The sequence below is a fragment of the Falco biarmicus genome, chromosome 4 (assembly GCF_023638135.1).
Source record: "Falco biarmicus isolate bFalBia1 chromosome 4, bFalBia1.pri, whole genome shotgun sequence".
NCBI lineage: Eukaryota > Metazoa > Chordata > Aves > Falconiformes > Falconidae > Falco > Falco biarmicus.
The window spans coordinates 8,256,673-8,269,945 of NC_079291.1; the positions used below are offsets into that span (position 1 = coordinate 8,256,673).

Genomic DNA, 13,273 nt, shown 5'->3' on the forward strand with positions numbered 1-13,273 from the left:
TATAAAACCTTGTGCTCAGCAACCCATTGTAAAGGATCCTTCCACAGCTGTCACCTATCTGAATCCAAATCTAACTTCTTTCAAGAAAAAACTCTGCAATGTGTGAATAAAGCAAGCACCAATTGTAAAGTAACAATGAAGAGGACTGGGCTCAATTATCTGACAGTTCCTACTAAAAAACTCAAATAATCCCAGTTCTAGGCTCCCTCCCTCCCTGAAACTTGGGAAACTAAACCACATTGTCTGTGTGCTCATGATAAACAACCTTCATCACTTCCAAGCAAGAAGACCAAATGCTTAAAACCACACATAACATTGTTAGGGGGAAAAAGAAAGAACACAGCACTTTCTTGGGAAAGGGAAGTCAGGATCACTACCTAAAGCTATGACACTCCAGAAGGGAATGCAACTGGAGAGCCCTTGCTACCTAACTCACCTTTTCAATAGGAAAAGAAGTCCAGACCTCAAAGGAGGTCCCGCTGCTGAAGAACCAGCTTCAGCTGCCTAAGGACCAACCCACAGCTCCTGGGGTGTGCGATCAGTTCCTCTGGCTCTTCAACAGCTTGTGGCAGGGCTTTCAAAGCCCTCCACCTGGGGCTGGCACGCCATCCTGGACTACCCCTTCTGTGCTCACTGCGAGGTGTCAGTGAGCTTCCTATGCTTGCCTTGAAACCACTGGGCTTCAGCATGTTAGCTCTGCAAATAAGCAGGAGGCCCTGCAGCAAGGGCTGTGCCAACGGCAGTTTGATCTGGCCTAGGAACCAGTTGTGGAAGCCACAGCTGGTTTCTGAACTGCCCATTACAGCTGCCACCCCTGCCTCTGTCCCACCCCGCCATTTTCCCAGTAGCCCACTCATTACATAACCTCGTGCCCTTGGTTATGTTTTTGCTGGAGGTCCCCCCACCACTGTGCCTGTCTCCAGAGCCTGAAGACCCTCAACAATCACATTTTATGTGGCCTACTGTCCTCATTCCCAGCGCCGCCCTCAAGCTCCCCATGCTTTATCCCAAACCAGGCAATACCCAAAGAACAGCGATCCCGTCTAAGCAACAAAACACACTATTGCAGCTGCTTCTTGATCTGCTAAAACTACTGCTGCAAACCTCACCGTGCAGCACCACTGGAAAGTGCTCTGTTGCTTCTCCCCAGTGATCACTGGCTGTGCTTTCCTGATGGCACGCTACTACGAATATGCAGCCATTCATACAGAAATGTAGACAGTGCCACTGAAATTATCAGAACGTCATAAAAGGGATCAGCTGGTTTGAATATATAATGTCTCTTAGCAATTTAACAGTAGGTTGGGATTCCCACGGTGAATTAAGCAGCAGGAGCCTAGGCCTGCAAAAAATGAGCATTCTCTATCTGGTTAGGTATACACAAACGGTTAAAGACCTCTGTGTATTCCTGAAATGCAGTCTACAATCCCTCTGTTGTGCTGTAGAAGCATTTTGCATTCTGCACTTCTTTCCTTTAAAAATCAATTTAGAAAAATCAACTAAATCCTCTTCTAAGGCTGAGCATCACAAATCACCATTTATTTTCCAATCCTTAGTTACAGACTGAAAGCTGACGTTGTCTTGTGGTCTGCAATTGCAATGCTATAAGTCTATGTATCATCCTGCTTTCACTGAAAGTAATTTTTCTTTGCTAAATTCATTGTAATTAATGTGTTCACTTTGGAACAAGGAAGCAAAACCCATGAGTTACTAATTAAAAATATCAGCTTTCACCTAGAACTTACATTGTTTTAACACTTACAGTATGGTTTATGCTAGTCCCTAATAAAGACAACTGTCCCTAGACATAATTTATAAAAAAAGATTTGGTATGCGTTAGAGACTGCTACTGCTGTTAATCAGAAGTGAAACGCTTTTGCTGCTTTTTCTTATCATAGCGCATTAAAAGTATCCAGCTGGGTAAGCCTTAACTTAGCAACATGCTGTTTATCTCTTGAAATACATGGTCTGATCAAACACTGAGCTTCAGGCAAGAATAAGCACGTAGTAACTATAAAAATCATCCATTTTCATACACTGGCAGATATATCCACTTTGGGGTGGCAATGTTGGGAAGGAACTTCAGAGGAAAGAAAGGAACCTGGCTCCGAGAGCAGTGTAAAAGGCTACAGCCCTTACCAGAAATTTCCTCTTCTGCTTCCAGTGGCTGCCTTGTGCATTGGTGGCCACATGTGCTTCAGTAACAATTTTGATGAGCTCCCATTCCTCATCTGTTGGCTCTGGTTTGTGCCCAATGGTTTTCTGCAGCTCTTCCCGACGTCTCTTCTCTCGATTTTCTTCTATCAGCTTCCTCTTTGCCAACCGCTTGCTGTCATCCAACACCACTAGCAGGGGAAAAAAACATACAAAAATGGCAGGAAGCTCTTAAGGCTGTCTGAAACCTGGTCTTTTGTGTGCCTGAGGGACTAATTGATTACAAACACCTTAACTAATCAGTAAAGAGGTACTTTGGTAAGACCCACAGTTGACACAGTTCTCTTACTTCTCCCTCCAAACTTCACCTCTCAGAAGCCTGGATTGCAAAGAACGACTTACCCTTCTGGTGACACTTTGTATGCTGCCACTGCCTTCAGTGGCTTATTCCGCTAATAAAACTAATATGTAAAAGCTGTGTGAGGACTTGGACAAAGTGCTCCTACAACAGACTTGGAGTAATCCATGTTGGGAAAGATGCACTTTTGTCTTCTTTAAAGTATTATCAGCACTCTTGGTGCTCTGAATTGTGTAGAATGTGTTCTTGTAAACCAGCAGAAGGTAATGTCGATTAAGGAAGTGGGAGTACTTACTCACAGGAGGCTCGACTACCTGTTGCATGACATGATCGGAAACAATCTGCCTTCGGCTCCTTCCATAAGCCCTAAAATGGTGCCGTTCCATAGCATCCCCCTAGAACCCTGCTACTTCCAGTGATGCCAGGCCCTAGGGCTGTGCATCTCTGACCACCATGGAAAGTTTTAGGCCATTTTCCATGCCAACATGAATATGCCATTTAAACAGACTGGCCTGCTTTAGCAGAGGAGGACCATTCTGATCCACAACTGGTGGCAGGCAGGCAGGAGCAACAAACCCCCTGCTTACGTGCTTCTGTTCGCACCTTTTAACTCAAAGGTGGGAGAAACCCTTCTTGAGGCAGGGGACAGCTGGCCCGTCTGCCACGCTCAGTGACGGCTCCTTCGGTGCATACGCAAGTGCAGCCCACACAGGCCACGGCAGATTTATGGCAATGGCACCTTCTGGTCACCACCAGGCTCAGAGGAACTTCTCTGTACAGCCACTGCCTGGCTGATGCTCACCACTGCCTGCTGCATCAGACTGGGCTGGATGCAAACCGGTGACCTAGGGTTATCCAGCCCCACTCCTGAAGGTCTACCTGGCTAAAATGAAGTTGTGTCATTTCTTCCATTTCCCTCTAGACAGAAGACACTGTTGTCCATTACATAAACAATGAAAAATACCATTAGAGTATTCTTCCATTGTTTATTGGGCCTGTTTTCCTGTCAGTTCTTCTGCAGAGGATTACACCAGCAACAATCATTAACATTAATGCACAGAGGGGTTTATGTGACTTCCTCCCATTTGCACTAATGGAAGTTATTGGTGTAAATCCCTGTGCAATGGCAGGAAAAGATGACCCCTAAGAGTTAATCTTACAGCCATATTTTCTAGTTCTTTAGAATGAGAGTCGCATTCTTTGCAGTAGATAACTTCTTCAGGGCTAAAAATAAAACAAACAACTGCAGGATGACTCATACAACGACATTCAATTTCACATCCTCCAGAATTTTCTAAACAAGATTTTGTTTTCTCAAGCAAAGTGTCCATCTAGATGCCTTTCTCCCTCCTCTCCTCTGAAGAGTGAACATTTCTAGTGCTATTCAGCCTGCTAAGGCCAGGAGAAGGTGCGATCTGGTGAATGATAAAAAATTACAGCCCTATGAAAGTGGTTTGATGCAGTGAGCATAATTCTCTGGTATAAGTTATTAAAAACAATAAAGTGCTAGCAGTTCTGCTCTACTTTAACAGTCTTCACTAATCAACACACTGTAAGCAAACACACACGTTTAAAAAAAAAAGAAAAAAGAAAAAAGAAAGAAAACCAGGAAAATATACTTACAATCTGTTGCCATGCCAACAAAGATACATTTTTTGAAGCGACATTCCTGGCACTGATTTCTTGTTACTTTGTCTATCACACATTTTCCTTCATATTTACAGGAATAGGTTGGATGGAGGTTTTTCTGAATGGTTCTTCTAAAAAAACCCTAAGTGCAATAAATAAATACATTGGAAAGCATTAGCATTGTGCAATTTTTTCAGATTGGGAGCCACTTTGGTTTGGTAGAAATGTAACTAAGTCTGCAAGATAACAAACGTCATTCCATGAAACTCTCAAAGAGGAAAAGAAGGAACCAGTTTCATAGTGTATGACATTTCTGAGTTTCATGAAACATTTCCTCCCTACAAATTAAAACCAGACATCTTAGGTAAGTAAAGGCATAAGTAATTCTGTCTTGAGGGAAGAAAACTGTCTACATGTCTTGAAGCCTAATGTTTCTGTCTGTTACATTTTTGTTTTGTTTGACTTCTGCAAATAGTAAGAATTGTTGTGCATGTGTGCTACGAAAGGATTAAGAACAGTTCTACTCCTTTCTGCCCATCAAAGCCAAATAACCAACCAACCAGCCAAATCTGGGCAAGACTAAGAATTTTGCAAACACAATTTACACAATCTTTGAGTTTGGTTCTAAATAATGGATTCATAATTTTTAAATTATCTATATTTCTGAGAAAAGGATTTGATTTGTATTTACCACAGATTTACCTCTGTATTCAAAAAAACCATCACCGATAACACTGTCTCCATACAAATCCATTCATTCTATCCATCTATCCATCCATCCATCATAATACTGATCTCTATTGTCAATTGAAACAGATCCCAAGCTCATGAGCTAATGTAGCTCCACTGAATTCACTGATTTATACACCTCATAGACTCTGGCCTTAGGTAAAGAAATCGGATACAACTTATCTCTGAACATTACAGACCTAATTCTGCTACTAATTTCAATATGAGTTTTCTCACTGACTTCTTCAAGAGCTGGACAAACTTCCCAAGACTGCAAAATACAGACAAGATAGGCTGTAAAGCAAGAAATTTAGACTTCACTTTAATTTCAAGTTTCACCATCATTTGAGACCATCTACACCCAGCAATGCAGCTTAGGACCACCTTGACATAGAGAACACGCTGGGACCCTGGTCCTGTCTGACTAAGGCCACTGAGAATGGTTTTGGTTTCAGTGAAAACAACGGCAAAATTAAAGTGAGATTTTACCTTATGAACAGCCTCTCCAGCTGGAATTTTATCTAATGAATAGTTTCTTCACTTCACTAGGCAAAAGGTCTGTTTTTTAATCATGTTAAATAACACCTGGTGAAATCTTACAGCAGTGTGTAATTTCTTTTAACACAGACTGTTGAACTAAGATGTACAGATAAGTCTGTACTTCAGCTTGAGCTCCTACCTCCAGTGAAGACAATAAAGAGCCTTGTCCTCATTGGAGTTTTATCTTACAAGATCCAGCTCGAGCTAAGACTATAAGTCTTTCTTCCTTAGTAACGGTTAAGACCTGAAATACCAATCAAACTGAGTTGCATAAAGCATGTGTGTGAGCCTTTGCAAGACTGGAACCTACTGGGTTGAGCCCAAATTCAAGAAATCACAGGCAAGATGTCATTATGTTTGGATCAGGTCTCAAACTCTCATCCATCCAACAACTGGATTTGGATCCAGTCTCAAATCTGTGATGAATTCCTCAAGACAGGACCTGCCCGTCTCCTCCTTGAAGGTCAAAGCTGGCTCTGGACAACCAGGGCCACAGGGTATCTCTAGTTCCAGAAAATATGGAAAAATCTCTGATGAATCTGAGGAAGTGGTACTGAACTTCTGTTTTCCAAACCTTGCATGTCACTTAACGTCGCTCTAGCTTTACAATGGCAAAGCTCTTCATCACTTGTGTTGGGACAAGCGCATTTCACCTTCCTATTCCTTTGCACTTCTCAGAAACCTTTTACAAAAAGCTCTTTGATCATCTCTAGATACAATGTGATAAGGAAGCTGCTCTCTGTATTTGTCTAAAAACTTTATCACAGAAGTGTTATTTTCACCAATAAAAGAACACGTATTTTATTGCAAGACAACTACTCTTTTCCTAAATTCCTTTACTATGCACCTATAGGGCAATAGATGCAATGGGTACAGTCTGGAGAAATATTTTGTGATGCCAGAACTCACTGCTGGTTTATGTTTAAAGTCTTTACAATTTACTCCTCAGAAATCATGTGTGAGGATGCTTTGTTCATGAAAGCACTCGCCAAAGCAAATTTTTGGCTGTCACTCCTGATTAATGCTGTTACAAAATTAAAGTGCTTTTGAATGGAAGCAACTAGTAAATGTCAAATTCATTGAGAACTGACTACATATAACTTTGCTGATAAATCATACAACTTGAAGTGTGCACGCAGATCCTCCAAAGTATGGCTTGAAACTGTCCACACAAAAAACCCCATCTTGTAGAATGAATACATTTGCAAGAAGAACAACAAATCAAATCAAAACAAAATGGTCTCTTTGTAAGCCAACTATAAGCAGAAGAAATTAATTACTTTTTGCAAATTTTTAGCTTAGTTCCTTGTGCACATAAGCATTATTTTAAATTTTACCAAAGAACTGTATCTGAAGATAAAATCAGATAGAAGAACTGTGTCTGAAGATAAAAGTAGATTTTGTATGCTCTATCTCCAAAATAGCTGGTAGGCATAAAAAGAAATACTTCAGTTGGAGTAACAAAAATCTTAGTAGGAAAGCTAGTGAGAGAGCTTGGAGCAAAAGGTATTTCATAATGCCACAGTGTTGCTTACTTCTCATTATATCTGAATTAAGTCATATTCTTACATTTTATGTATTGTTATCATCTGGTATATGGGATGCGTACGGGAATCACTTGTTTAGTTCCACAGTTTTTTTCAGATACAAATAATTTTTAATACACATTATGTATGTATTTGTATAAATCTGTTATGAATATTACCACGAATCTGCTATACATAGGATATTCAGGCCTTTGTGCATTTCATAAATGTAACTCAGGGCAATGCTGTACAACTGAAGGAACTACTTCAACAAAAGACCTTCTGTGATGTCGGGCTCTAAAGCCAATCCAAACCCAAAATCTCGAATCCAAATATTCCAGACTTTGTGGATGAACAGAATACGACTTCTGTGGCTTAGTCCCATGAGACTAGTCCATGACATGTGTGGTCCCATTTGTTTAGAAAAACAATTATTTTTTATTTTCTGCAGGAAAGAATAGCTTTCTTACAGGATCTCAAGCTATTCAGGCAAATTTATGGCACTGAAATCATGTAAGATGTGCCTGATTGTGTTACTCAATTTTTTTTATTTACTTGCCCAAAGCAATCTCTTTTTTAATTTTGCATGTAGCTTTGTAGATGCAATTTAGGGCTGAAAGCACATTTCAATATGCTCAAGTTAAAGAAGTCAAAATCTTCTTGAAACTGTTTTAACTGGGTGTCAGTGCTTCCCAAAGTGATGGATGTTACTGTTGTATGAGCATGTGGAAGGGATTTTGATTTCTACTTCTTCACAGTAACGATGAGAGGCACTGGAACATGGTTAATCACTACAGACTCTTAATGGCCATAGGCAGAATCTCAGAAACATGACCAAAGGAACATTAAAAAATGGAAATAGTGAAAGCTAACAGTTAAACAGCAACCACAAAAATCTAAATTTCTCATTCGTTTTTCAGAAGCAAACACTGCAAAAATCAACTATATTCCTTATGCATATGAAAAGCAGCAGCATAGCCAGTTACAGCTTATCATCAGTACTGGATGTTCTTATACGCTTCTAATCTGTCTTTGTTTTATTTGACAGCACAGTTCAGGAAATCTGTATAATGGAGGAGCTGGACAGCTATTTCTGATTCCCACTTTCCCACCGTGCCATTTACCTTGCAACCTTCGCAAGTGATGCAGCGATAATGATATCCAGTAGCTTTGTCCCCACATACTACACATAGCTCATCCTTGTCTAAGTAACTGGGTATATACCCTGTAAAGAAAAAGAGCATGTGGCATGTAAATTCAATATGAAATGATACATTTGGTATAAAAGTATTATATTTAAATCCACTATAGATCTTGTCTACCAGCCCCATATTTCTGAACTCACTGAATTTCCTAAATAAAAAGATCACACTGTTACAGACTTATTTAACCATAGTCTACTTTTCAGACTATTTCAGCATCTATTGGCCAAGAGGGAGAAGTTGGAACGTGACTTCTCTCTCCTGAGTGATAAACTATATCAGAAAAATAAATCTATTTATTTTTACCCCAAAAGCTTTGACGTGAAAAAATGAAACAAGACATACAATATATATCTCTTTTCTGTTTCACAAAACCCCTGATATACTTGGACACTGAAGATGAGGTCCCAGGTTGCAGGGTGCCTCACGAGACTTGGTAGTAAGAAATATTTACTGAGAGATCCTTTGTTTCAAAACAGCTCCACAGGTGTGGTTAGAGATGTACCAGCAACAGACATCCCAAGGTGTATTGATCATACCTGACCTGGGTGTGCTCTGCAGCAATATTTAATATAGCCTGAATTGAGGGCAAAATACAAGGGCATTCAAATACGTGAGTGTGAGTACGTGCGTGCGTTAGAATGACATTTTTCTCTTCTGAAGTGGTCTACCAGACACCCAACAAGTTAAATGAAATATTACTGCTATGAAAAACATTGGAAATGCTTAGTTCTTTTCCCACAATGATAGTTGTTTTGATAACATAAACATATTTTCCATTTGAGCAAAAACCCAAAACCATTCTGATGGTAACCAAAAGGCAATTCTAAACTAAAGAGAACTTTTAAACAGAGGAAAAATACAAACTTTCAAAATGAGTGTTCCTGTGACTCATAATTAATGAGGTTATGGTACATAACTCTTCCTTCTGAAAAATCTCTCTGTAAATACGCAACACAGAGATCTCAGATTCACTTTGAGGGGAGAGAGGAAAGTGCAGCTATTTGCGTAACCATGTAAGATTACCGAAGAGTAGTAAATATTTCACCGAATCCCAGAATGGCTGAGGTTGTAAAGCATCTCTGGAGGTCGTCTGGTCCAACACCCCTGCTCGAGCAGAGTCACATAAAGCCAACTGGCCAGGACCATGTCCAGACGTTTTTTGAGAATCTCAAGGGATGGAGACTCCACAACCCTTCTGGGCAACCTGTGCAAGTGCTTGGTCACCTCATAGTGAAGATTATTTTATTGTCTTCAGGAAGAATTCCCTGTATTTCTATTTGTGTTCATTGCCTCTTGCCCTGTCACTGGGCACCACTCAGAAGAGTCTGGCTCCGTCTTCTACTTGATGGGGGATCAGGTGTTTATACACATTGGTAAGACTCCACACACATACTTGAGCCTTCTCTGCTCCAGGCTGAGCATTCCCAGCTCTCCAGGTCTCTCCTCATAGAACAGATGCTACAGTCCCCTCATCATCTTTGTGGCCCTTTTCTGGGCTCTCTCCAGTATGTCCACGTCTCTCTGGGGAGCCCAGAACTGGACCCAACACTACAGCTGTTTCACCAGAGCTGAGTGGAGGGGAAGTATCACCTCCCTCAACCTGCTGGTGATGATCTTCCTAATGCAGCCCAGGATGCCATTGATCTTCCTTGCCTCAAGGACACACTGCTGGCTCATGTTCAACTTGCTGACCACCAGGAACCCCCAAGAACTTCAATGAGAAGTGCTTTCCACCTAGTTGGGACCCAACCTGTACTGCTGCATTTATTACTCCTGCCCCTGAGCAGGATTTGGCATGCCTCCCATCCCATTTCTCCAGCCTGCCTAGGTCACTCTGAATAGCAGCACACACACCCCGGCGTACCAGCCACTCCTCCCAGTTTTGCATCATCCACCAACTGGTTGAGTGCAGTTTATGAGTGCAGTGAGGGACAGTCCTTTCAATGTGGCTACCTATAACATTACCCCTTGCCACTGGCTTGCTGAACCCATCTGTAGCACGACACGTTAAGACTAGACTCCAAGCTTGCGGTCCTTATGCAGCCCTCATACCAGTATGGCTTGGTACGCCTTGGGGACTTGGCACACCACAGTCACATGGGGAGCAACCAGACTTAGGGCAGCAGAAGGCTGTTGGAGGATGCTGCAAGAGTGGTGGCCATCATCTTCCTGTGACTAACGTACCAGAGGGCCACTTCAGTAACAGACAGCTTCAATGAAACTGCCTTCCCAAGGCTACACTTGCCAGAGGCTCTCCAGAAAGAAAAGCCCAAATCATAGAGAAAACACTTGAAATTAACTAAGCTTAAAATACTTGAACTTTCTAGGGGCTCATGAGTGGATTAGGAGAAAGTAAAGAAGCAAGAAGGCAGGAAGTATTTGTACAGTCTACTTCATATGTCTCATTTGATCATAATTATGAGAACCTCAAATTACAGAGGAACATATATCCCTCTTCTATAAAGCTGGTAAGCAGGAGCACTCTGAAACCATGCCTGAGTACCTGTGCCTCAGGTTTGCCAATACCCTTACTGGCATCTGAAAGGGGAGTGGGGGAATGAGCTGAGATCTTCCCGATGTATCCTACCAGTCTAGAATATGGCAAAAGATCAGATTTAGATTCAAGTTACATTCCTCCATGATGAACAAGTTGTGCTTGGATAAAGACTGGTGGACACATGGAGCTGATTCTGTGACCTTGAGGGAAGAGAGACAGCAGGGTTTCGACTCTAATTTACATCACTGACTTCTAATGGACATTATGCCTGGGGGGATTAGCAGAGGCTATTATCTCCATCCTGCCCCCCTTTTGCTCACACCTGCCTCTGCACATGCAACACATACACAACATGGAGCCAGTAGAGGAGGCAGCAAAGGGACACATAATCTTCCACTAAATTTCTCGTAAAGATTAATGGCTTCTTGTTATTGCTGGTTACTGCTATTCATGACACACAGATTTAGTATAGCATAGACTATATCCTCTAAAATTCAGTGTCCCTGGTTTGCTTCCTCAAGAATTACTTCTGAATTAAATGCCTTGATGTTTCATTAAGTATATAATCTGGTTAGCACTGCTCATGTAATGGCAGCTTTGTTCTACTGGAGGAGCAGGAGACCACTTGTCTAAACGGCTTCCTTAAATATATACAGTAGCTTGAGCATGAGACCACCGCTGTCCATCTCCTTGGAGTTTCATTACTTTATCCAACCCAGGAAACAGTTTCCAGTCTGGCAGAAAAGACAAATCTCCTGCAGGCACTCTAGTCAGAAATTAGAAACTGCATCCTTACATGCAACCACATTCCCAATTTTGCTGCATCGGAAGTGTTAAGTGCCAGCTATTTAAGCTACTTAAACGTTAAACATTATGTTCATCGCTTTTGCAGCATGGTGCCCACGTCACAAGGTAAGCACACTCTTTGAACTCTTCTACTGATTCAACAGGAAACACAGATAGAAAAATCTTATCCCAAGAAATCATTGGTAATAAAAGTGTGCAACAAACATTTTTTCTTTTTGTTACAAATCTGAGAGTGATATCCACGCTTTTGTATATTTTTACCCCTCCTTCCAACAGCTGAAACTGCTAGAAAGTAGGAAAATTGGACCTTAAGCAGGATTTTAAAAAGATGTAATTCAGACAAACAGATGCGCCAAGAGGAATAAGGGACTTTACATTCAGTTCTTACAAACCATACTGTCCACTGTAAATAATTTCTAGTAGATGGAAATATCCAGTCTGACCTCTGTATAAATTCAGTGCAATTTCATTTGTAAGACGTGCAGATAAGCAGCCTCAGTGCATTTTTGCTGCTACTTAAGAATTAGACACAGTATCAGCAGATGGAAATTCAAAAGCCTTTCTAAACTTGGTACCAGCATGGAAGCTATGAATAGCGCGATGGAGATTCTTGGGGAAGCCATGAATGGCAACAGAGTTGTCTGTTGGATAGTCTGAGGAAGAAGCTGAGCAACAGACTTCTCTTACTCCTTGCAGCGCTTGGGGGGAAAAAAGAGGAGGGGCAGACTTAATAGGGACCTCTCTCTCACATCAGCAGTACTTTGGCATCTTGTCCGTTTAATAACTCTGATCCAAAAATAAAACCTCCTATGTGGACAAAGCAGATGCTGTCTGGACAGATTAACCCAGGTACTTGCTTATGAATGTCTGATGACAAATCTCACGGGAACATCAGGTGGATTCCTATTTCTGGTGTTCACATTTCATCCTTTATTTCTTAGTCAAAACCTACCAAATGCATAGTGAAGAGGAACCGTTCAAAAGCAACACCAACCTCACCGGACTGTACAACAATAACCAATATTGTTCCTTGGCCTTTCAAGCCTCTGTCTGCTGTATTCTAGCAACCTCCCGGACTATCGTTCGGTGCATCCTGTATGATCCTCAAAGGTAACTATCAAGTATGACTTAACATCGTTCATCCCAATGCCCGCCTTGGAACTTTGCTTTCAGTGGAGAACACCAATGAATGACCTTGACCTTCCATGTCTTGGGTTTCCCCTGCAGCCTAAAGTAACTCCTTTGCTCCCCAGACTCCCACCTGCCAGTCCACCTAATCTTACTGTCTTGGCAAGGTTAAGTACCCAGCAGGACCAGTTGCCCCTACCTAGAAGAATATGTTGTACAATCCATTATAACCATCTTGATGGTGATTTACAGTATCTTTTACATTGTAACTGTAGCTTTGTAGAGGTATGGCAAGAAACAATTCCCTTCGATAGAAAAATGCGCAATGAGTTTGCCCAGCAGTTTTAAGGACAGAACCAGATCTGCTAATCTATGCAGTCATCTAAGGTACTCTCTTTCATTAATACTGTATGCCTACACTCTCAAATTACCATTTGCAGGAATGATACCTTAAAGCAGCATATGCGACTCTGCACTATTTAACAGATTGGAGAGACACAAATGAGACACTTGGTGGCTATTCTTGCCCCCCACAACGAGGCAAAGAAAAACTGTTTAAATGAAAACAACCCATGAAAAATGATACTGTTTTTTTTCCCCTCTGTACCTGGCACACATTAAAAAAAATGTTTTGGGAAAAGTAAAGCACTGATTTCAGTTCTGTTAAAGTATGGTAGCACAGTCTTTGCATGTCCAGGTC

The 13,273-nt window shown here is 41.4% G+C and overlaps 1 protein-coding gene across 13 annotated transcripts in view; it reads right to left on the reverse strand.

Annotated features, from left to right (window-relative positions):
* THRB (thyroid hormone receptor beta) overlaps positions 1 to 13,273 on the reverse strand; it is a 161,301-nt gene that overhangs the window by 13,010 nt on the left and 135,018 nt on the right. For all 13 annotated transcript variants that reach the window (XM_056335712.1, XM_056335702.1, XM_056335704.1 and 10 more), the window contains 3 exons: positions 8,061 to 8,161; positions 4,136 to 4,283; positions 2,140 to 2,345 (listed from right to left, as the gene is read on the reverse strand). In XM_056335712.1, the coding sequence (XP_056191687.1) occupies positions 2,140 to 2,345; positions 4,136 to 4,283; positions 8,061 to 8,161 (455 nt within the window). The remainder of the gene's footprint in view (positions 1 to 2,139; positions 2,346 to 4,135; positions 4,284 to 8,060; positions 8,162 to 13,273) is intronic.